General features: G+C 32.8%; 2 protein-coding genes across 2 annotated transcripts; one reads left to right on the top strand and one right to left on the bottom strand.

Annotated features, from left to right (window-relative positions):
* Nucleotides 1-1,750: 1,750 nt before the first annotated feature.
* Nucleotides 1,751-15,047, bottom strand: LOC134274359 (serine/threonine-protein kinase PLK1-like). The gene is made up of 13 exons (XM_062756642.1): nt 14,776-15,047; nt 12,704-12,811; nt 12,406-12,522; nt 11,721-11,938; nt 11,390-11,485; nt 8,961-9,160; nt 8,642-8,755; nt 8,424-8,525; nt 8,205-8,300; nt 7,921-8,074; nt 7,575-7,704; nt 5,539-5,655; nt 1,751-3,443 (listed from the first exon to the last, which is right to left on the bottom strand). Exons 1-13 carry the CDS (start codon nt 14,878-14,880, stop codon nt 3,210-3,212), a joined length of 1,791 nt encoding a protein of 596 aa, XP_062612626.1. The 5' UTR covers nt 14,881-15,047; the 3' UTR covers nt 1,751-3,209.
* An 838-nt stretch (nt 15,048-15,885) lies between these two features.
* On the top strand, nt 15,886-22,555 carry LOC134274355 (micronuclear linker histone polyprotein-like). The gene is made up of 6 exons (XM_062756638.1): nt 15,886-16,003; nt 17,743-17,865; nt 19,127-19,280; nt 19,578-19,716; nt 20,126-21,816; nt 22,368-22,555. Exons 1-5 carry the CDS (start codon nt 15,931-15,933, stop codon nt 21,800-21,802), a joined length of 2,166 nt encoding a protein of 721 aa, XP_062612622.1. The 5' UTR covers nt 15,886-15,930; the 3' UTR covers nt 21,803-21,816; nt 22,368-22,555.
* Nucleotides 22,556-24,961: the final 2,406 nt, after the last annotated feature.

Here is a 24,961-nt window from a genome sequence, read left to right as displayed (position 1 = left end):
TGGCCCTGCCCTACCCCCAGGGGTCATGATTTTTACAATTTAGAATCTACACTATCCAAGGATTCTTCCACATAAGTTTCAGCTTTTCTGGTCAAGTGGTTCTTGAGAAGAAGATTTTTAATGACCCAACCCTATATTTGTCTTTTTTTTTCATTATCTCCCCTTGTGAAGGGACTTGGCCCTTCATTTTAACTCCCCTTCACAGAAGGATGCTTTGTACCAAGTTTGGTGTTAAAATTGGTCCAGTGTTTCTTTAGAAGAAGTCGAAGATGTGAAAAGTTTACAGACGGACAGACAGACTGACGGACGACGGACAAAATGTGATCAGAAAAGCTCACTTGAGCTTTTGGCTCAGGTGAGATAAAAATGGAACTAGTATATTTACTTACCTTGTCATTGGTCATTTGCAAAATAATTTTGCTAAAAAAAACCTTCTGATTGTACACACAAGTATTCTGTAATTGATATTAAAAAGATGCTCGAGTTTCTGGGGCCCGCTTTACATAAGAACTTAGGACTAAGTCCAAAATTTATTCTGCTCATAACTTTCTTATTTGAATTAAATTGAAATGGTTTTAAACTTTTTAAAAAAAAATGTAGAAAAATATTTTCAGGTTAGCAATTTTTAACCCAATATTAATTTTTACAATCAAATTTTGTAAAACAGGTTCCTGATTGAAAATATCTATATGGCTATTGGAGACCAACAATTTATTGGAATTCCCATGGGTACCAATTGCGCCCTGTTATTTAGCAGACCTATTTTTGTATTAATGTGAAGCAGAATTTGTCCAAAATCTTATACATAAAAAGAAGAAAACACTTGCTGGGGCCTTCATCTCGACATTTGGATATAACGACAATGTATTGTTTATCACACAAGGGTTTCCATTCTTATGTCGATGGATATATCCGCTTCAGCTTGAAATTTAAGATACTATAGTGTGTGACACATCTGTTTCCTATTTGGATGTTTAACTTGAAAAAGACGTTAATGGTTATATCTAACAACCAAGCTTAATGATAAACGTAATGACTAACTTTTCAATTGTCAACTTATCTATGCATGAATATACCTTCATCACAGGGGGTTTATATCTGTCAGTTGATTCGATATGCAAGAGCATGTTCTAAGTATGAACTATGAACAATTTTTAAAACGAGGTAAGTTACTAACAAACAAGCTGATGAAGCCAAAATATTTACAGTCTCTTTAAAGTCATAATTTCAAAAGTTTTATGGTCCATACAAAGACCTTGCTGTCAGCAAATACATTTTATCATTAGGCCAAACGTTGACGTTTTCATACTTATTGCAAGAGTATTACATACAGACTTAATTGATGGATTTTTCCATTGTTTCCCAATCGTGACAAGGAGCACATGGTGGGTGTTACTAGTCTGCAGGGGATGCTCACTCTTCCATGGCACCTGATATTTTAAAGGTCCATGATTGCTCTGCACCAATTTTGTATTGTTTCAAGGACTTTTGAGCTTGAATAATGTTCATGATCTCAATTTATATCATCGGACACAGAAAATAATAGCAAACCTTTCATTTTCTGTGTCAAGTCCTTTATCACTTCACTTGCCAAAAAATCTACCCTGAAAGTCCATAATTGTATATACATGTAGCAGAGAACAATAACACTCGAGGCCCAAGGTATTGTCATTTTCATAAAATCATGAAAGCCAAAATTGTCAGCCTTTGTAAGACATAACATTCATTGATTGAAAACCTTACAAATGCAGTGTTTTCTTCATTTATTGATAACTGTGATACTGTGTGATTTTACAAGATAGACAGAAAGGAGAGACAGACAAAAAAGTATAACAAAGTTCCTAAGTATAAAAAAGTTTTCAGTTTGATCTTTAACTTAGTTGTGCCAGAATAGCATTCATCTCCTATAATGTTTCACAAAAGGATTGGTTTTTTCAGTGTCACCACAAATTAATCAATGGCGCTATGCAATCAACTGTTTTTAAATCTACTGAAACATAAAATGGCACATACAGTATATTCATATTCACATGATTTACAATATAAATTTTTGTTTTATTTAAAAACATGTTTTGTTTTAGCTTGTTGGCAAATTCACTAAAAATCAGTCACAAGAAAAGAAATGAAAAACACAAATTTTCAAATAATATAGACTCTCCTTTCCCACCATTTCCTGGATTGTATGTTTAGGGGCATCTGATTTCACGCCCCGACTTTAAGGATGCTTATTCCCAGCACTCTGTTAACATAAACATGTACTATATTTATCAAAATAAAACTAAAAACAAGAAAATAAATTACTTTGCTATTCAAGTGATTTTTATGTCTGGATAACAACCATTTAAATGTAGTTTCTAACCTTATATTATTAAACACTTGAGTATCCAGTATATAGCATACAATCAGTTAACATACATAACAGCTTATATTTACAATGTGAACACATTTCTCTTCTCATAATACCATACTCTCTTCTTTCTTTGAAAAAGAATTTTTCAAGTGCCTACATAATATATAAATAACTAGAGAAAATATTAAATTGAATTGTTATTTTCCCACTACTTCATTTTTCTTAATCAAAAAGAGGGGCAAAAAAATCCAACAATCTTCAAGCCATGAAAAACCAGTGTCAACAAAACAAAGCACTGAAAAACAGGTGTGACATACAATGAGGCTCTTGCGTACATGTAATTTATCACATTCAAAGAGAGTTAACCCAGCACTAACCTAATGACCACAGATTCATGATTCAATAAAAATTCATCTCTCCTTACATGATTAGTTTACTATGATATTCTGGCAATTTTTCCCCCTTAAAGAAAAACAATAATAATCTAATGACATTGCTTGTTGAACCAAAGACTGAATAAGACTATAACTAAGTCAATGAAATCTGACCAAAAAAAAAATTATGACATACAAAAATGTGATATCTTTCTTAGAGACAATGAAAGACATCTTTATCTGTAATCACATTCATAATTTTTCAATTGACATTTTTCAACATCCTCTACAAAAACATTCTCAATTTTATTTAGACCTACATGCACCTATGACATTCAAACCACTCCCTGAAAATGGACTTTCTTGGGGCAAGTAGACTTTTTGTCTTGATCTTGGCACGTAGGGGGCTCAACATGTTAGCAGAGTGCTTACTCCTTCCCAGCACTACAACGTCATGAATTTCACACCACAAAACTATGGACACACTAGGATGTGGAGGGATTGGCTGACTTGATACGACCCGACCCAGATTTAGAGGTCATGAGACGTTCCACCATTGTCCTGGCATATCGGAGTCTGCTGGCCAGTTCTCGGGTACATCCGTACTTTTCAATACCACTCAGTTTAAAGACATGAAAATCTCTCTTTTCGTCGATGTATGTGACTGCTTGCATAAGTGGACATAAAATGATCTTTGTGTGGTCTTGGAAGAAATTGATCTGAAAGAAATCAAGGTTTTCAATTAATTATTCCCCTAATTTTAATGAATTATGATTAAGGGTCCTCCACACCATGTGACTTGTGACGTATATAGAGAAAAAATACGTTTACTTCTGGTATTATCGAGGTTTTGCATGAACGATTTGGCCTAACACCGTTTGTAAACAATGAACATGTGGCATGATCACGGAATGACCGATGGAAATGAATGTGCGGGGTTTTTTTTATATAAAAGAACAACAGACGTCTAGGATTATGTTACATAATAATTCGTAAACAACAGGTATCGATGGGTATGACCAGGGACCTAGTTTGACGAGAAACGTTCAGGTTATTTATACTTTCAGGCTAATCAACCGAGTCTGTTTTGATATTTGAAATATCGGCACACTAATATTTGTGCGTTTCAATAATACATTAATATCTCATTGTGTGTTTATAAATATTGATAAAATAGTGTGCGTAGCCGTTTCTAGTTTTCCTCTGTTATATTTGTCCAGTTCAGTGGCCAGTAATTACTAAATATAGTATGGTGACGTATGCGGAGACTTGCCAAAGTTTTTGAGTCCCGGGCAACAGGAAAGATAACTCCAAAAAGGAACTTTGATACCAAAGATTTTGAAAATGTTTTTTCTACACCAGTGCATTTGATTTTAATTCAATATTTTGATGTAATCTTATTCCTTAATGTATCTTCTCCACAAAAGGAGTCCTTATTGATTTTTCTTGAGATGTATTTCAGAGAAAATGATATTTATGTAATTTTTATAAATAAAATAAATTTCTGTAAAAAATATGTTGATCGATAAAATTAAGTTTTTATGGTTATTCTATGAGCTTAAAAACATACGAAAGGGTGAGACAAACTTTGTTGTGCTAGGTATGAAAACGCCTTGGGAAAAAATTCTTGAAACTTGTGAAATAATTATTTTAAAAAATCAGTATAAATTACATTTTCATCCCTGGACAGATTTTAAAGATTGATATGCTTGTTAAAAGTAATGCTCAATAATATGAGAACATAAGCTGTTGGTGTGTGGAGGACCCTTAAAACCATTTTTTCTCCTAAAATTATTATGCAGTCTGAATGATAGTGATGAAATGATTGTCGCCGACGATCGATTGTCGATCGTTTTTGGGTGTTCGATTCCGATTATCGATTACGTTTTTCATAATCGATTGTCGCCCAAATAAACTCGCCAAATTTGAACAAATTGTACAATTTGAACAAAACAAATGCGTACGCACTAACAATATATGTAAAAACGAAAAGAGGTCAACAAAAATGGCATCCGAAGATGAAGTTAACAACAATTTGATAGAACGTTCTATCGTTAAAATGATATTGTCATATTTTAACGATAAATTTTATTCGTAATGTACATGTAGCAATAGAAACACGGTCGATAACTCGTACTCGGTGCATTTACTACGGACAATCTAGAGAGTTCAGAATGTAAATATGGCAGGTAAATTTGAAGCGAGAGAAAAACATTGAGAAATTAATTGGATTTTCATCTTTATATGGATTATTTTTTTGGGATAAAAGGCATAAGCTATCTCAAAAAAGGTTTGTTTTGATTAATTTGGTAGTTATTTCCAGTGCAAATCCTTTTATATTCTTCAAAATCGTTTGTGTATTGCTACATTACAAGTATATGGGACGTATTCTAACTGTAGTGAGGGCTTAGATTATTCTAATTAAACAACAATAAGGAGAAATTTACCCATATCCAGGAAATGCAAAATCTGATGTCATGTCACTAACAACAAACATTGTTAGTTTTTATGAGCAAATATGTAATTTTTTTCTGTTTCTTTGTTACTTATACAATAAAAAGTTGTCTTTAGAATAAACTTGATAAAATTTTATTTTCAGTTTGTTCCATAAATAATAAATGCTATAAAGAAATGGAATTTTGTATTTGAAAATTGAATTACCAATTAAGTCGATGATTGATCGATTAAGCTTCTCCAGTTTTGACCGATTATCGATTATGAAATTTTCCCGATTATTCAACACTACTGAATGATCAGAATGAGAACAAATTCAATTTTTCTCAATAAGAGATACCTATTACTCAGTTTACTTACTTGTAACGTTCCATTACTGAGGTGTAAAACAATGGCACTCCTCGTCCTAAACCAGTGTCTGAGGAAAGGCAATCTGGTCATGTCATCCCCCTCCCTGGGTGTCATGTTGGCTCCAGCCTGTACAGGAAACAAATAATAATATAATGTATGAACAAAGAGAAATCAAAGAGATGTCATAAGAAAATAGAAATTATAATGAAATACATACAAATTTTTAATTCATTCTCTTTTTGATTACTGTAAACCAACTTTTATTGCGACGACTTTATTTTGCAATTTACCGGGGGTAAAGTTATTCGCAATGATTCATTTTCATGCAGTGTTTTCCCCAGAAAATTTTTGATGCATGGGGGGGATTTTGCTGAATTGACGGCGCGGCATGTGTCGGTTAAGTTAATTGTACATATAACTAAATGTATATTTAAATGAAAAAATACAAATTCATTGATTTAATTAAATGATAAATACATTTTGAACATATTGTAAATTTTACTTTAAAAATATTCAACAATTGAGTTTTTTTTAAAAATGAAAATAGAACTAATAAAAAAAAATATTTACTATATTAAAATTTTCTATAAAGCCACTGCCTTTTTACTGTTTTGTGTATTGTGTTATTTTTGCTTTCTACAAATAGACCCCTAGAGACCTCCACCTTTATATTATTCTTTTTCATGTCCCTTAACTTTTGCAGTTGTCTTGAAACAAAAAGGGTACTCATTAATATGCAGCACTAATGCTCCAATGTAAATATTGTGACAGCTTATTTACATTCATTTGGTGTATGATTTTTCCCGCTTTTGAATATAGGTGGTCACTGTGTATTAAAAGCACATATTTGAACTAAGTACCTCCCCATAGTTCATAAAGTAAATCAACATTGATAATGTTAATAACATATGTTTATTTTCACGACTTGGACATTATAAATGTTCATAGACATTAAAGATGATCATAATAAACATTGTTGTGAAAGGTAGTCTTGGAATGTTACTATGAAGGCTTGTTTATTTTCAATATACAAGAACACCACGTTTTTATTTATTCATTTTTTGGACTTAAATGAAATGTCATATCAAATATAATTTCTCTTTTAAACGATGGTAAGAACATTTGATTTTGACTAATTTATCAAAATATTACATAAGATCATCATTTTTTTATCGGCGCTTTTGTCTTGTAAAATAATTCTAAATGCATATAAATTTTATACCATCTAAAAGAAAAATGTCTTACCTTTCTAATGATGTGTCTTTTATTAAAATATTTTAATTAATAAAGAAGTTATTGTATTTTTTCTGATAGTAGATGAATTTTCTAATGATGGCTTAAGTTACTCAGTGTACTGGGGGTTGCTTGATAAAAGTTACTCAGTGTTGAAAGAGTTAACTAATGAATCATTTTTTTATGTCGGAGCATCAATGCTATTTATAGAGAGACTTGTGAATGTTGGAAAAACCCACATGTGCATTAACAAGTGTATTGCTTTTACTGTGTATACCCTCTGATAGCAATTAATTATTTTTTTATGGTTATCAGTTTAATATTTAACCAATTAAAAGCCTGATACTTAGTAACATACCAGTAAATTGCAATAAACAAAAAGTGACAGCTAGGCCTATTGCATCATACCCGTGCCGTGATTCGCATCGAGTTCACAACAGGTGCACAGAATGCGTACAGTTCACACTAGGATTCTGGTGATTTGATTTGTTTTATTGAAAGATTTGTAAGTGATAACAATCAAATGGTACCCAATTAAAAATTCATGCATAGCGGGAAGCATGGGGCCAACATGTGATGCATGGCGGGAGATCATGAATGCATGGCGGTAGCGCCATGCAAAAACGGCCTGGGGAAAACACTGTCATGATCAAGCCTTTCTGTGATCTGTTATTAATAAACAAAAAGACTTTAAGGACAGGTTCACGGCAAAAAAATATTTGTGATGACAGGGCTCTCACGAAAATTTCTTGCACGTGAATAAATGTAGGTTTACAGTATTTTTTCCCCAATATTTTGGAATGAAAGGTTACCTTGAGTAGGTGCTCATTCATGTAGTTCCTAAAGTACTTCAGTAAAGTAACTTTTTTGGTCAGGGTTTCTGGGAACACTTTAAGAGTGTGGTAATGTTCAGTACCATCTCTCTCTATATACTGCACATTCCTAAAACAAAAAACAAAAAAACACCATTATCATTATCACAAATATTATTTCTGTTCACAAAATCACTATTCAGAAGCAGGAATGTCATGAAGAAAAAAAATCCAATCCATATCTTTTTAAATTCTGTTAAAAAAATCTTGTTTTTCTTAAAATTTGATTTTAAAAGCCAGCCCTGACAGTTTTTCTTTAATAATGATTTTTTTCAGAACCACTTACTCTCCGTTGGCTAGCAGGATGAGGCGTGTTGAGTCATTGAACAGTACCCCCACACTGTTGTCACACAGCTGATAGCCTAAGCCATACTTGTCAGAGTAGTCCACCCACTTACTGACCCAGTAAATAGGAATAGATGCAGGGTCCTCCGCCTCTTCTGTAAAAATAAAACAATTCTGATTTATTCCATGAAAACATATTCACCACTCTTTGGTTATTCCAGTTGGATAACTGACTTTTACAGAAAAGCCATTAAATGCTATTAATAAATTGCAAATTAGACTTACCCTCTTGTATTTGGATTTTTTCCGATGGTTTAGATGCTATCACAGTTGAAAGGACGGCAAATAGGTCTGATAAATAATAGTCTGCTGGTTCATCACCTACAACAGACAGAACAAGTTAAGAAAAAAGTTATTTCAAATTTGAATCTTTGTCATTATATTTGTACTTGTTGAAATATTTACTCTCCAAAATCATTTACAATAAATTTATCTTCTACTTACTTCCTTTCCTTCGTCCTTCATCAGCGTCTTGTTCAGATTCCTGCGGATACTTGTCGTCTTTTTTCATGTCTGTTGGAGCAGTCTGTGGTCGTGAATTTCCATCTGAGTGAAGAGTCAAAATATGCATAAAAATTGGAACTCTGCTTATTTCTGTCTTATTTTCTTCCTCTCAATTTTTGAAACTCATGACAGAAAAAAATTTGAAATGTTTTGTTTACCAGCTCTGTTGATTTCTAGTAGAGGTCGTCTTGATAATGCTTCTGAGCGGGCTAGTGTATCAAATCTAGGAGCCATGCTCAGGCAACTGGTAGGGAGTCTAGGGGGAAGGTAACCTGTAATGAAAAGCTTCCTCATTAACTATGAAAAAAAAAATATAATCTTCTTTTTCTACATATACTTTCTTTTGACCTAAGATTTTTTTGGAACCTGTTTATTTCCAGGTAACCAAAGTGAATGAATTTGTCTTCTAACGATCTTTAATTTAAAATGCTTTTATGTCATCTCAAACAGAAATTTTATTTGGAATCTGCTTATTACCTGTGTGAAAGAATTCGTCCTCCAACAGGGCCTCCATGCCTGGTCTGTCTGTGGGATCACCTTTGAGTAGTTTAGCGATTAAGTTTTTGGCAGGTTGACTGACACGGGAGGGAATGTGATATTCATTTTTCTTGATTTTCAAGTAGGTATCCTTTAAACAGGATGTTTCAAATGGAGGCTTCCCCACCAGTAATGTGTACCTGCCATAACACAAAGCATCATAATAAAATTAACATTCCTCAATTTCGGTAAAAGCTTCATTTGTGATACTTAATCAGGGATTGACATTAACGGTTGTCCGATTGCCCGGGACAAGTAAATCTTCAGTTCGGGCAAGTGAAACCATCGATGTACTTGTCCGATCGGGCAAGTGGATATTTTTGAAAGAAACATTTTTTTTTTTATCTTACATTGGTTTATAAACAAACCAATAAATTGAACAGTTGATTTCTGCCAAAAACGTGACATTGTTTTGCATTCGGAATCCCTCGATAGCGTTTCTGGATCATAACTGTACCTTTATTTAGAAATCGGGTTTGTTATTCAGTTTTCTTTCGTAGTTTACAAACAATTAGACTGGCTTGCCTGACAAATTCTTACACGAAATATAATAATAGAATAGTTTATTTAATCACTTACAGAATATAAAGACCACCAGTTGTTCTCGATGTTTGATGTATCTTTATTCAAAACATGGTAACTGTTTTCCTTTTTGTGTGACCTCAATAGCGTGAGGGGTGAGGATTAAATTTTCAAAAAACCAGAAGTCTCTGTCGAGACTGAAGCTCTACTGGTTTGAACTTATAGCAAAGGAAGAGAAAGTACTTAAGCAGCTGGGATTTGAAACTTTATAAACAGCATTAAATAGAATAATGATCGTTGATAAAGTCTCTTTATGTTCTTAGTGTAGTCTACTTGTGTGCCAAGTTATACTGAAATCAGACCAAAACTGTAGGAGGAGTAGCATTTTGAAAGAATTTCACAGAAATTTCTATTTTTAGTAACCATGGCAACACCATTCATCAAAATTAAAATTCGATAAACAGAATTATGTATCTTAGTGTATTCTACTTGTGTGCCAAGTTATATTGAAATCAGACCAAAACTGTAGGAGGAGTAAAAAAATTTTACAGATATTTCTATTTTTAGTAACCACGACAACACCATTCATCGAAATCAAAAACCGATTTAATTAATATCAATATGACAGGGTTCGACATTCGCGCTCGATACAGAATTATGTATCTTAGTGTATTCTACTTGTTTGCCAAGTTATACTGAAATCAGACCAAAACTGTAGGAGGAGTAGCATTTTGAAAGAATTTCACAGAAATTTCTATTTTTAGTAACCACTGCAACACCGTTCATCGAAATCAAAAACCGATGCATAAAATTATGTATCTTAGTGTAGTCTACTTGTGTGCCAAGTTATATTGAAATCAGACCAAAACTGTAGGAGGAGTAGCATTTTGAAACAATTTTACAGAAATTTCTATTTTTAGTAACCACGGCAACATCGTTCATCGAAATCAAAAACCGATACACAGAATTATGTATCTTAGTGTATTCTACTTGTGTGCCAAGTTATACTGAAATCAGACCAAAACTGTAGGAGGAGTAACATTTTGAAAGAATTTCACAGAAATTTCTATTTTTAGTAACCACGGCAACACCGTTCATCGAAATCAAAAACCGATTTACAGAATTATGTATCTTAGTGTATTCTACTTGTGTGCCAAGTTATACTGAAATCAGACCAAAACTGTAGGAGGAGTAGCATTTTGAAAGAATTTCACAGAAATTTCTATTTTTAGTAACCACGGCAACACCGTTCATCGAAATCAAAAACCGATATACAGAATTATGCATCTTAGTGTAGTCTACTTGTGTGCTAAGTTATATTGAAATTAGACCAAAACTGTAGGAGGAGTAGCATTTTGAAAAATTGTTTACAGACAGACGGACGGCGGACGCATTACTATCACATAAGCTCTTCTGGTCTCTGACCAGTAGAGCTAAAAAAATTGTAAGGAAATATTATTAGTGCTTTGCTGTGTGTGTTTACAAGATAGTAGACGACAGGAAAGTTGGTTACATATATTTACAAAATGTTGCATCATCGTCATATCAAAAAATGATTTTTTCCCCAGGCAGTTAAGTTTAAAACAGAAATTAATTCGTAACTCTTAAATATTTACAGTAACAAATTAAGATACTGTAACTGGTATTTTCTTCTTTAAAATTTTTGGGCAACCAAATTTTGAGTTCGGACAAGTCAAATTTGTAGTTTACTTGCCCGGAGGACAAGTGAATATAAAAGTTAATGTCTATCCCTGTTAATACACACAAAATATGAAAGTTAAATCCTTAGAATGGATGCAACAATTTATTCTTTGCTTCTGATTTATTAACCCTGGCACTTCACTTACAGTATACAACCAAGAGACCATACATCAACTTCGTAACTGTGGCCCTTCTTTCCAAGGACTTCAGGGGCAATGTAATTAGGGGTGCCACATAATGTTCTGTTAAAAAATAAATGTATACATATTAACAAATGCTTTTCATTGGATTTATTGAAACTTCCAAAAGTTCTTGGGAATATACACTATTCTTAACTTGAGATTTCTTCAGAATAACACAATGAAACAAAAGGCAATAAAATTAGTATCATAAAACCATTAGAAGAGAAGACAGGCCCAGAACTAGATATTCAAATTGTTTATGGCCTAATTTATAACTTATAACTATCCCGCTAACCTTTTCCTTTCCCCATCGTAATCCACTCTTGTAGCCAATCCAAAGTCTCCAATTTTGACCTCCATTTCATCGTTGATAAATAAATTTCCTAGCTTCAGATCTCTATGGATGACTTTGAAGTTGTGTAGATACTGACAAGCGAGAATGACTTGTCGCACAAAGTAACGGGCCTCTGGTTCTGTGACTGCTTTCCTTCTCTTGTGCAGTTCCATCAAAGACTAAATAAAACACCAAAAAATGCTATTAACAAAAATTGTAGTCGAGGATTTCTTAAATGAAAATATTGAAAGACTCTAAATGTGGACTTAAATATCACCGCAGACGTTCATGCTTTGTAAAATATGCTTTTACCGGTAATTAAACTTAGAAATATATAAGGAAATTTATCTCAATTTAAAGAAAATCATTTTTGTGACTTCATCATGTTCATTCTTCAAGAATACTTTATATAAATATATAAAAACAAATACACAAAAAAAAATTCTGACATATCAATAATCCTACATTTAATTAATATCAATATGACATGATTGCTTTGACAATGTCACAAAAACACTTTCATAAGATAACAGAAGATAAATGATAAATGCAGCCTCAGGTCATACTTCATTACTGTCACATTAGCACCTGCTTCTTACAGACACTATTGGGTGTCAGGGTGCTAATGGCACCCATTAAGACTTACCCGTCTACGACACAGTTCCAGCAGTATGTAAACATTGTCCATGTCCTCAAAGAAACTGTGAAATTTAACGATATGTTTGTGGGAAACACTGCGATGAATACTGATCTCTTGGGTCATCTGAAAAATTGAATATTCAGTGAGATAATGATTTTAAATGATCTAGGAAGTATCAATTCAAGTGTGGTGATTCTTCAACATTTCTGATAATAAAAAAAAATATTGGTATCACCATAAGCACACATCTTGTACAAGAAATTCTGATTTCTTGACAATAAGACATTACTAATCAATCATTTACCTTGTCTTTCTGGTGCTGTTTCACCAGGAGGGACTTGGGAACAATCTTTCCAGCAAAAATCTCCTTTGTATCTGTGTCTGTCAACTCGTAACATTTTGCAAAACCTCCCTAAAATATTTGATATCCAATTATATTATCATTTAACAGTCAGGGGCAGAGTTTTTGAAATCCACCGGTCCCACCGGCAAAACCGGTAAATATTTCAAATGTCCGGTAATTTTCTTCATGTAATCGGTCCAAAGGACCGGTAAAAAAAAAAATTGGACAATTCCGGAGTTTTAACCTCTTAACCTGTGAATTTTAAGTTTATTTGTGAGAAAGTCTAAAGGATTGGATCTGTGTGTATGATAGAATAAACTCAAGGGCTTTTACGACAGATAGTCGTGTCCTGTCGTATCTGTATTTGTTCAATCAGTTAATTCAATTTGTACAAAAATGTTAATTGTAGCTTTATTTGGGATACAACATATGTCAACCTAATCATTATTTACCTTTAATATAAAGAGTTCATAATCATTATTGTTAAATTAAACATTATCCCCACAACATTTAGAACTTGCTTTGCAATGGTAGGCAGCCATGTTGGGTATCCACTAAAAATATCACACCTGGTTAATTCAGTATATTTGATAATTTTTAAGGCCTATACTGGAATTAAAACATTTTTTTTTTGTTTTTGAATATGTGTATGCTGCTTCCAGTGAATATTTGTGTGGACCGGTAAATTTCACTAAATCACTGGTCCACTTGACCAGTGAATATTTTTTTATTTCAAAAACTCTGCAGGGGTGGTACTGAAATCAGTCATTTTTGAAAATGATGGATAATGGTCATTTCTTCTAAGTATATAATGTACATAATTTTCTGATTTTTGTAAAAATGAAACACTCATATTTCCATTCTCAAGTCAATTTTCCCATCCCATTTACTACAGTAATTAGATATAGTACACTATCCTGCCATAGGCCCTTGTGTAGAGAAACATCTTGACAAGTAATTGAAACCAAAATAATTTAGTGCGCCCCGTAAAACTAATGAGATAATTACAGTGCGCCCAATCAATTTGATAAAAAATGATAAAAACAGTCATTTTTAATATCAGAGATAACTCTATTTCTAAAATAAATTTCAAAATAGAAATGACTGTTTTTCATCATTTTACTATAAAAAGATGAATTTCCATCATTATTCAAAATCAATTTAATGACTGAAAATCATCATTTTCAAAAATGACTGATTTCAGTACCACCCCTGACTGTTTAAATAGAATATAAGCTAAAGCTTCCCACCTTAAAATGGTTACCTCTCTCATGTTTTCCCTGAATTTTATATAAAATTTTGAGTACAATGGTTGAAACTGAACTCTTTATGAAAGCTTAAGCACCTCCATTTAACCTTCCAACCCCCCAACCCCTAGGCTTTTTCAAAGGAAAATGGAAACTTGTTAACTCAAGTCATGATTACAAAACTTTTGTAAAAATCTTTTCAAACTCTATGCTAAATCAAAATTGACATGATTGAGGTTTTTTTTTTTTAATTAAAAGAACCATGATAAAAGGAATTTTCAACAAATACACCCCCCCCTTCCAATTAATATTTACCATGGAATCCATACAAAGAACTTTAAAAACTTGAAAGTGAGAATATAAATCAAATTATTTGACAATGGAATGTATGTTTGAAAATGCTTTCTGTCAGCATACTCAATAATTTTCATGAAAAATTGTTATTTTATTATATGCATCATCATCATTTATTGTAAAGTGCATATTGTATGAAAAAAAATATAAATGAAAGATAACATTAGGGCAAATATAATTTCATGATAAGTTAGTGTTGAAGTTTTAATTACTGTAATCATAAGTGACCAATTTACAAATATTCTATTTGTTTATAAAAATGATCCTCCATTTTTCAATTTAAAATCTCTGACATGCCTGTACACGCTCTGAAAAAGAAGTTGCTTCCAATAGTTCCACAATAAGAATGCAATAAACATTTTGAATTAAGTTTAAGCATTAACTGCTGTAATGTCTATTTGATATATGCATTGTATCAAAACCAAATTGTACCTTGCCCAGAAATCTGCCTTTTAGGTATCTTTTTCCACTCCCAGGATCAATGACAATGTCTGGCACTTCCTTGCGTATTTCCTCTCGTCTTAGCGCACTTGACATTTTCTTCTACGTTTTGAATGTTGTCATAAATAAATAGAAATTAAAAGTCAATACAAACTTAACAAGAGGATTCGTTCCTTTTTCTCAAACGTCCCTTCCCTTTCAACCTGCCTTGGTTTAAATTTAGCAGTTTGAAGATTGTGTACAGCAACAACCAACTGATTGGCTATAACATTTAAGTTTAATTTCATTGGTTAAAAAGATTTTCACGCTAGAGGGCAGATTGTACAAGCTTTTCGTTACTTTTCTAGACTTTTTCATTTCTCTTAATCTAAATGACCGAGGAGGGTGCGTCGATTTACCCAAAAGGACCCAAAAGGACCCAAAAGGAAAAAAGGACCCAAAAGGAACCCAAAAGGACCCATTTGGAACCCAAAAGGACCCAAAAGGAAATCATGAAGGACTCGAATTAATATAGTATAATACATTGAAAATTAATAATTTGAATTAAATTATGAATATTATATTATAAATTTACCTAAAAATTGGCAAAAACATACATTTTATATTGTTGCAACTTTTCTTAAAGAAATAACATACGACTTTTATAACACATCAATCATTAAATCTGGTCAAATATGCTTTGATTTCTTTTAGCTGAATTTAACAAAGTGCACTGTATTATTCTATTTCTCCTTCTGTTTTATTATATCTTATTATATGATATTTGATAAATAAAGAAATAAGTTTATTTAACATGTTTAATGACATGTTCTAGGCATATGGTATCGGGGATGGGTGGGGGTGGGGGATGGGGGGGGGGGGGGCTCCCACCTCAACCCAAACACGCACTTTACCCTCAAAAAACTAGTTTTAGTTTTAATAAAATATGAAAGTATTCATTATATATCCATTTAATCTCTTTATTTCAAGTCCTTTTGGGTCCTTTTGGGTTCCTTTTGGGTTCCTTTTGGGTCCTTTTGGGTTCTTTTGGGTCCTTTTGGGTAAATCGACGCACCGTTACATCATATAATTTGTGTGCATTATTTTGATTGGACAATTATATCAAATGAACAAACGCGTTTCATTCACAAATGGAAAAGGATCCACATGGCTATGCTGGCAGAACCCCGATTTAAACGAAAAATTTCAATAAATCCTAATGGAAATGCATGGAGTAATGGTAAAGTTGTATTTTATTGAAACTATTATGCAATTTCAAGTGACTTTATCATTGATTATTAAAAAAATTAAATTACACTAGGATATATTGTGTGATTTTGTTAAGAGGAAATTCGGGTTTTATTCTAATCATGGCCCTAAAAGATTATTTCCTCTCTGTTTCATGAATGTCCATCTCCACACTTTCTTTAAACCTACGTCTGCGAATGCACTTTTGGTATAGTTCAAGGAATACACAACATAATCAGATAATGTATTATCAATAATAAATAATTTAAAGCATGAAATATTTAGATATTTTCACAAATGCAAACAATATTTCAATACAATTTGTGAAAAAAAAATGTCATCTAATGTTTTATAGGAAAATTTGTCTGCATATTCATGTATTTTATTTACAGGGCTTGTCTTCTGGATTGTTAAATGTAAAATAAATTCACAGAATTTTAATTATTTTTTGAATACTCATAAAAAATTGTTAGAATAAAGATTTTCACACTTTCAGTCAAGAAATACCAAGTTTAATTTTAAAACAGACATACACCGCACCTATGTACATAAACTCTACAAAGGACTAAAGCTGTCATTTTGGGAATTAAAATACCCCTACCCTTTCAGTGACTGTGTGTATATCTGGACTCTAAAGCATTAATTTATTTAGTTATCATGGTTATGTACAGTGATGATTTTACTAAATATTTATGTGTTTGTCAGCCGTCAACACATGTTGTATCAACAGTAAACAGATACAATATCTTCAGGCCAAAGTTCATCGTTTTAAATTGACCTTGAAAGTATGGAAAGAACTTGAAAGCCCCTTATTTTTTTAATGTCTCTCTTGACACTTTCTTTAAAGTTATGTCTGTGGATGTACATTGGGTATAGTTCAAGAAATACACACCATAATTCATTATCAATTCTTTATGTACATCACCATAACCAGGGATTTATCAAGGCTGTTTTTACTACCGGTAAACGGTACCTTTCCCCTCTTGAAAAAGGTGCAAAAATTCCCCTTTTTCAGATAGAAAATTCTCTGATTAAATGGAATATTTAAAACATCGTTCTTAAATTTTCCGTTTTTGTCCAATTGAAGTTTTACAGCTAATTTACCATCCTAGTCATTCAAACGCTTTTAAAAGAAAGAATATATTATTCAAGCTTTTATTTGACATTGATCGGTAAACATGTGCCAAGTCCATGGAGATGATGTCAAAGATACGCGTGGGATTGCAGAGTTAAGAAAAGTGTAGATGAGTAAGATGGAGCTTATATCACTATGAATCTATTTTAAGAATGGAGTAACAACAAAAACAATGTTAGTAGTGAAACATGAAAAACAGAATTGTTTTGTGATAGATATTGAGAGAAAAAATTAAATAAAGTCCTGACCTGGTTTAATTTTTTTTGTGTGTGTGTTGTTTAGTATTTTGCCTAAAAAGTGAAGTTTTTGTGGCCTTTGTAAAGGTCTACAAATGACCCTCAGAAGCTCTAAGAAATTGCAGGATTTTGCTCCATTTATTTAAAAATTTTCCTTTAACATTATGGCATGCCCCTGACAGACCCTTATTCCTTTAATATTTGGGAATACTCGCGCCTCTGGCACTCAGATCGAGTCTGTGGCTCTCATTTTTCCCCTTTACATATAAAACGGTAGTAAAACAAAATAGCTAGATAAATCCCTGATAACAAGCATTTTCATATTGATAAAACAAAAACTTAAAATCTGTCCAATTGTAGATGAAACTAAATTTGGCCAGAAGTTAATGAAGAAATATGGATGGAGTGAAGGAAAAGGACTAGGCGTAAAGGAGGATGGCAATCCAGACCATGTCAAAGTAGAGTTTAAGTTTGGAAATAAGGGTAAGCACAAAGATAGACTTACCAGTATTTGTTAAAATGTTGACAGTGCAACCGTTGAGGCAAGTGCAATTGTGTAATTAATGAATATATACAGGTAATGAAATAACACTTAATTTTGATTTATCTCATAATTTATATTTAAGAATTTCAATAAACTCATGTACAATTAGTTTTTTCCAGTTAACCCACCCCTGGTTAATTTATGATTTCACTTATTACATTAGTCTTCAAATGTACTTTATTTATATTTAAAAAACTTAAGTTGCATGCAGTCATATTTAATTAATTTGGTAATAATGAAAAAACTTTAGTTAATATTCTTTTGTGAAACACATTATCTGAATTTGTTTATAAGCTTTTATTTTGTGGTGTTCATAAAAAAATGCCCATATTCATTCAGAACATCATAAAGATTAATAACTATAAGAGATATTTCAATGTTTTAAAACTTTGTATTGATTCCCACTCATAGTAATACAAAATGGTGTTTATTTTGCTGCAAAATATTTTAGAAATGGAAATAACATATATGTTACAGTATATGAACATGCTTTTTTCAGCTATATCTATTGTCTCACCTGTTGTGTTGATTAACAGGTGTAGGATACAAACATAATCACAGTGATATCTGACCTGTTTACCTGTATAGTTAATGTCTCACCTGTTGTGTTGAATAACAGGTGTAGGATACAAACATAATCACAGTGATATCTGACCTGTTTACCTGTATAGTTAATGTTTCACCTGTTGTGTTGATTAACAGGTGTAGGATACAAACATAATCACAGTGATATCTGACCTGTTTACCTGTATAGTTAATGTCTCACCTGTTGTATTGATTAACAGGTGTAGGATACAAACATAATCACAGTGATATCTGACCTGTTTACCTGTATAGTTAGTGTCTCACCTGTTGTGTTGATTAACAGGTGTAGGATACAAACATAATCACAGTGATATCTGACCTGTTTACCTGTATAGTTAGTGTCTCACCTGTTGTGTTGATTAACAGGTGTAGGATACAAACATAATCACAGTGATATCTGACCTGTTTACCTGTATAGTTAGTGTCTCATCCGTTGTGTTGATTAACAGGTGTAGGATACAAACATAATCACAGTGATATCTGACCTGTTTACCTGTATAGTTAATGTTTCACCTGTTGTGTTGATTAACAGGTGTAGGATACAAACATAATCACAGTGATATCTGACCTGTTTACCTGTATAGTTAGTGTCTCACATGTTGTGTTGATTAACAGGTGTAGGATACAAACATAATCACAGTGATAACTGGATAGCTCATCAGGATGACTTCAATGCCATCCTGGCCAACTTAAATGAAGGGAGCACAGAGGAAGCAGCCACTGTTTCCAGCATAGAGTCAACATCCAAAAAGTCCAGGAGTCGTGTACAGTCAGTATAAAATATTCACCCTCGTAGAAATGAAAATGTTAAATTTAATCTTTTACAGAAACACTTGTGACAATATCCTGTGCAAAATTCATTGTGATAGGTAAATCTTTGATTTAGTTTTTACCCAGCTCTCTGTTCTATTCAACTGATTTTCATTTCAGTGTTATGTGATATATTACTTTAATAGTCACAAATTTGACTTGAATGGATTTGTCCAAAACACAATGTTATTTTCGTATAGCTACATGTACCAGTATTTGAAAAAGTAATTAATGAAATGTAAATTTTTTTTAACAGCTACCAGAAGTTTGTTCAGGGGAAGGACCTGTCAAGAAGATCAGCCTCGGATTTAGACTCCATTTTTGGTGTCCGTAGCAAGAAGAAAACCCAGGAGGCAGGGGAAGAGGATGATATTACAACTGAGGATAAACCCAAGGTCAGTGAACAGGTGAAATAAACCTAGCACGAAGAAAGTTTATTGTATGGTTTGTTACTGCTTCTGAATATGTGTAAATACAAATATTGAGAAGAAATTTTTGGGACATCAATTTTTAGAGGATATCAACTGTTATTTTAAACTGTCATCTTTCCCTTTTAAAAGAATCAGGGAATGAATTATTGTCTTTGAATTTGCAAATCGATTGCAATCAAACACAATGAAAGGGAAGAAACTCCATCCACCACTGAATAAGAAAAAAAGACACCCCCATTAAAAAATTCAAATATAGTTCAAAATTTTCAAAAAGTGGGGCTTCTCAAAAATTATTTTGAGTAATTTGAATGATTTCTTTTTAAGTTATTGTATGAAATCTGAAATATATAGTTCTTTATTTTGTCTTTCACAGGAGGACCATGGTTCTATAGTCACCTTCAACAGCACTGATAGTCTACAGGAATACTTCGCCAAGAAAATGGCTGCAAGAAAGGGAGGTAATCAGCAGTCCCAGAAGGTATTAGAGACCGTGACTGAGCAAGACTTTGAGGAAAATGAATCAACTACTGAAAAGAGGAAGAAGAAAAAGAAAAGGAAAGCTGACTCTGAAAATTGTGAAGAGAAGACATGTGAGAGAAAAGAAGACAAGCATGTCAGATTCTCACTGGGAGAGGAGGTCAATGAATTGGGTTCAAAGGTCAAGAAAGCCAAGAAAAGGAAGAGTGTGGAGGCAGTTGAGGCTAGCGTGGTGTGTGATGACAGTAATGTTGAGGACTGTAAAGAATTAGTGAAAAAATCAAAGAAGTCGAAAAGGAAAGGAAGGAAGGAATCTTGTGAAAATGTTGAATCCATGGAGATTCAAGATGACATTAGCGAGTGTGTGAAAAAATCGAAAAAGTCCAAAAAGAAAGAAAAGGAGACAAAAGTTCCTTTAGAAGAGAATGTAATATCTGGGGACAATGAATGTGCAAAGGAGAGCAAAAGGGAAAAGAAGGAAAAAGGGAAAAAGAAAGGAAAGGGAAAATCTACAGAAGAGAGTGTTGAGACAGTAGAAAAAGTGCCAGTTAAAAGACAGCTAGAAAATGCTGATGATGAAGAGGTGACCAGATCAAAGAAAAAGAAGTCAAAACAAGGTGAGTTGGGTAAAAGTGGGACAACTGATGGTCGGGCAAAGCGAGTGGTGTTTGATTCTGAGGGAAACTTTGAGGGAGTTCATGAGGTGGAGGAAAGTTCTGTGCAGATACTGAAAGAGAGCTACATGAAAACTTTCATGCCTAACTATACTGAAAAGTTGAAGGCAGGCAGTAAGGTGAAAAGGACTTCAGAAAAGAAACTTAAAAAGAAGACGGTAAAATCTTCAGCCAAAAAAACTACCTCAAAACCCACAGTGGAAAAACCTCAGGAACACAAGTCACTTACAAAAAACCCCAAACAGAATAGGGTACCTGCTCGAAATGCAAGGAAAAATTTGCCAGGTAGACAACTTGGTTTGCGAAAAACTGTTGGAGGAAACAAAAGGATTGTAAACAATTCTAGCAGAAAACAAGTTCCACTTGACAAGAAAGCATCTCAGTCAACTTGGACTTTAAAAAGATCCAATGAGAAAAGGACAGTTCAAGATACTTGGAAAAAAGGTAAACCTCTCCTTACTCCACAGGAGAAGAGGAAGATGTTGGAACAAGCTATCAAAACTAAGCTGCCTTCCATTGTAGATGTGTTTAAATCAAAAGGTGCTAGTGTGCACACTGTTGGTGGGCTTTATGAAAAACCTGTAGAAAGTGAAAAACAAGCGAAAACCGTGAAAAGCGACAAGGTAGAAAATTGTGGAAAGAAGGGAGGTAAAAGTGTGACAAAAAGAAACTTTGCAAAGAAAGGGAAACAAACTGTGCCAAAAGGAAATTCTGAAAAACTATTAACTAAGAAAAAAGGCCAAACAAAAACTGTGAAAAAGACTAGTAACAAACCGAAAGCATTTTCTGACGTTGAAAAGGAAAAAATTGAACAAATTCACAAACGTACAGGAAAAACGCTCACTCGCCATCAGTTGAAAAAATCCCTGTGGTATGCAAAACAAAAGCTCAAAACATAACAACATGCCACTTGGTAAATTGTTTTAAATTTTTATTTAGTTTATTTAATTATGCCAGTTTACCTAACAAATACTTTTTATGTCAAGATAGTATATTGTAAAGTTAAATTTTTGAATTTTTCTGTTAAGAAACAAGCTTTTCTAATTAGAGTACTTGTATTAGGACTAAAGTAACATTTATGGACAATGTAACATACAAGAAAATCGATCAGTTCCCACAGATCTGTAATATTTAGACAATGCAAAAGGATAAGGGTCACTCTTTGGGCACATACACCTGATCCTTCTATTCCTCCTTTCTTCTGGATTCCAATTATCCCCTCTGATGTTAATGAAATCCAGAGTAAAATTTCCCCTTGGTCCACCCAAGCTGAGAATTGTATAAAATACCAGTTATTCAAAAATTTGAATTAATAATTTATTATTTATGTTGAATTATTTTAAAGAAAGAGAGGGCTAAATTTTGACATTACCGGTAATATGAGATTAAGTAAAAATACCATTGTTCTGTGTCAGCTATATTTGCTATCACAAGTTCTTTATTGGACATTTTATATTTTCATAGGTAAAAAACACTAGTATCCATAGACTACAACTGGAGATCAAATGGAAAGGGCTGGGTAACCTGTATATTGTTAAAGGGAGACTGTTTGTTGATATAATTAAAATGACTTTCATGTATTGTGATATGAATTGATATATTATTGAAATGTTATGTAAAGTGAATGTCATAAAGAATGAAAAGAAGATTTGGGTTGTTTTACATGTATTTTGATAGAGGTGAAAAGTCTATATGACTGTATTTAATTCAATTAAAATTTATTGTATTAATTGTACACAGCAATGGATATAAATTGTAAGGGATACATGTATAACTCGGGCATCATTCAATCATTCTACTTCAGTGGGTTTCGTCAGAAAGTGAATAAGACACTCCCAGTAAATAATGCATGAAAATTTTATTAAAAATATGTTAACTTGCATATGAAAAGTACAGGCATAGCCATAGAAACCTGTTGATTAGTGTGGATCTCTCACATTTTTCTTTTCATATATAGCTTAATTAAAACTTGATGGTGTAGGAATAAACACTAATGATGTTCAGTAAATCACTTTATACTCTGGCCATTTTCAAGCAAAATTGTTACAGAATGCGCTTGACAAAAGCTGAATATGATTCATAAAAGGAATTTATATTCCATTCTGTTTTATATTCACTTGTTATATTGGAGCACCTTTATATAAAGCTGATCACTAAGTTACTCTTCAGTGTATTAAGTTTTTACCTGTGTACTGGTACATACACAGCACTTGGTAGCAACAAAAAATAACAATTCTTCTTCCATATTGCAGGAGTGAAAGATGCCAAAGAAACATACAATAGTTACATTGGTCAACGCATTATTCAGACAAACACAAATACTTGTAACTACAATACATGTAATATGTAGAGATATCCAGCACAAACATGTATAGGCATTCAATGCAGATACCAATGACAATAAAGCAGTCAGTTGTAACAAATGTGAAGGTGCAGATATTGTAGGTAGCATAATGTAATACATCATGTATTGTGTATGTCTATTTACTAACTGTGTTCAGCTTTAAAGAAAAGTCAGATGAATCATTAGGCCCAGAACAACAAGCATGAATAAAATTTTCTTAAGGAGTGTAGATTCAAGGTTAAAATCGTTTGCCTTTAGACTAGGGTTAGGTCACGGTAGAGAAACGTTTTTGCGTAATAAAGTATGAAGTTTACATGATTAAAAAAAAGCAGAAGAACAGTAAGGGCAGGATTAGGTATATATTCATAGTGTGATTTGTTTAACCACAGAAGGGATAGGTGAATAATGTAATTACTATGGTCCATGGCATGGACTCCATGCACTTGCTAATTATGAAACAGCTTTGATTAAAATGGCCAAGTAGAACTTGGAATGGAATGAGGAGAGAAATGAGATTACTATTACAGTGTATCTATTTCAACAAAGATGCAGGTGATATGAGAACATAATTACCCCGGTCACTCATTCAGTACTGTTTGTGGAGGTTATAGACAGTTTTGAACTATCAGAGCTATACATGCCAATTGAAATGGAACATATGGGGGACCAACTTTGACTCTTGGCCTATAGCCCCAGAATCAATACTATATACAGGGTTATATTTGCCCCATGTTATTTTCGCCCTTTTTTATTTGGAAACAAGTTTGCCACATTTTAATTTTGCCCAAAAAGATTTTTGTTTAAAAGATATTGTACTGTTTACTTTGAATTCGCCCGGTTTTAAATTCACCCACTTTCGATGAGGGTGAAAATTAAATGGGGACTAAAATTTCCTTGTTTACAGTAATCAGTTTTACATGCTAGTCAAATGTAAATTGTTTTAAAAACAATTCTCAGCATTATATGTAAAAGCATATTTATAAGCTAAAGGATAAAAATTAATATCTTGTTTTTAGCTAAGACATTTATGCGATAACGCTCGTTTCCGTCCGTCGAAAGGTCAAGGTCAAAGTCCGTCTGTCTGTAAACAATTTTTCAAAATGCTACTCCTCCTACAGTTTTGGTCCAATTTCAATATAACTTGGCACACAAGTAGACTACACTATGATCATAATTCTGTGTATCGGTTTTTGATTTCGATGAAAGGTGTTGCCGATGGTTACTAAAAATACTTTCTGTGAAATTCTTGAAAATGCTACTCCTCTATTTTACTTATAAAAATAACTTACACACAAAATATAAGATACACAATTTTGTGTATGTTTTTTAATGAGCCGTGGTTAAAAAATAAAATTTCTGTGAAATTCAAAATGCTAAACATCAATATAACTTGGCACACAAGTGTACACTAAGATACATAATTCTGTGTATCATTTTTTTTGATTTCTGGTTATTAAAAATAGAAATATATTGAAATTCTGTGTCAAAATGCTACACTCTGCAAACTTATTGATTTCAATATAAACACAATCATTATACAAAGATACACAATTCTGTGTATCGGTTTTTGATATATCAAACGGTGTTGCCGTGGTTTGAAAATAAAAATTTCTGTGAAATTCTTTCAGCTAATGACAGTTTTAGTCTGATTTCAATATAACTTGGCACACAAGTAGACTACAGAAGAAGAGAGATTCTGTGTATTGGTTTTTGA

This window comes from Saccostrea cucullata, unplaced genomic scaffold, assembly GCF_032062105.1.
Source record: "Saccostrea cucullata isolate Sc308-1 unplaced genomic scaffold, CSIRO_AGI_Scuc_v1 ctg791, whole genome shotgun sequence".
Classification (NCBI taxonomy): Eukaryota; Metazoa; Mollusca; class Bivalvia; order Ostreida; family Ostreidae; genus Saccostrea; species Saccostrea cuccullata.
The sequence above is the reverse complement of the archived record's forward strand: the minus strand, read 5'-3'. Positions and strand labels throughout refer to the sequence as shown.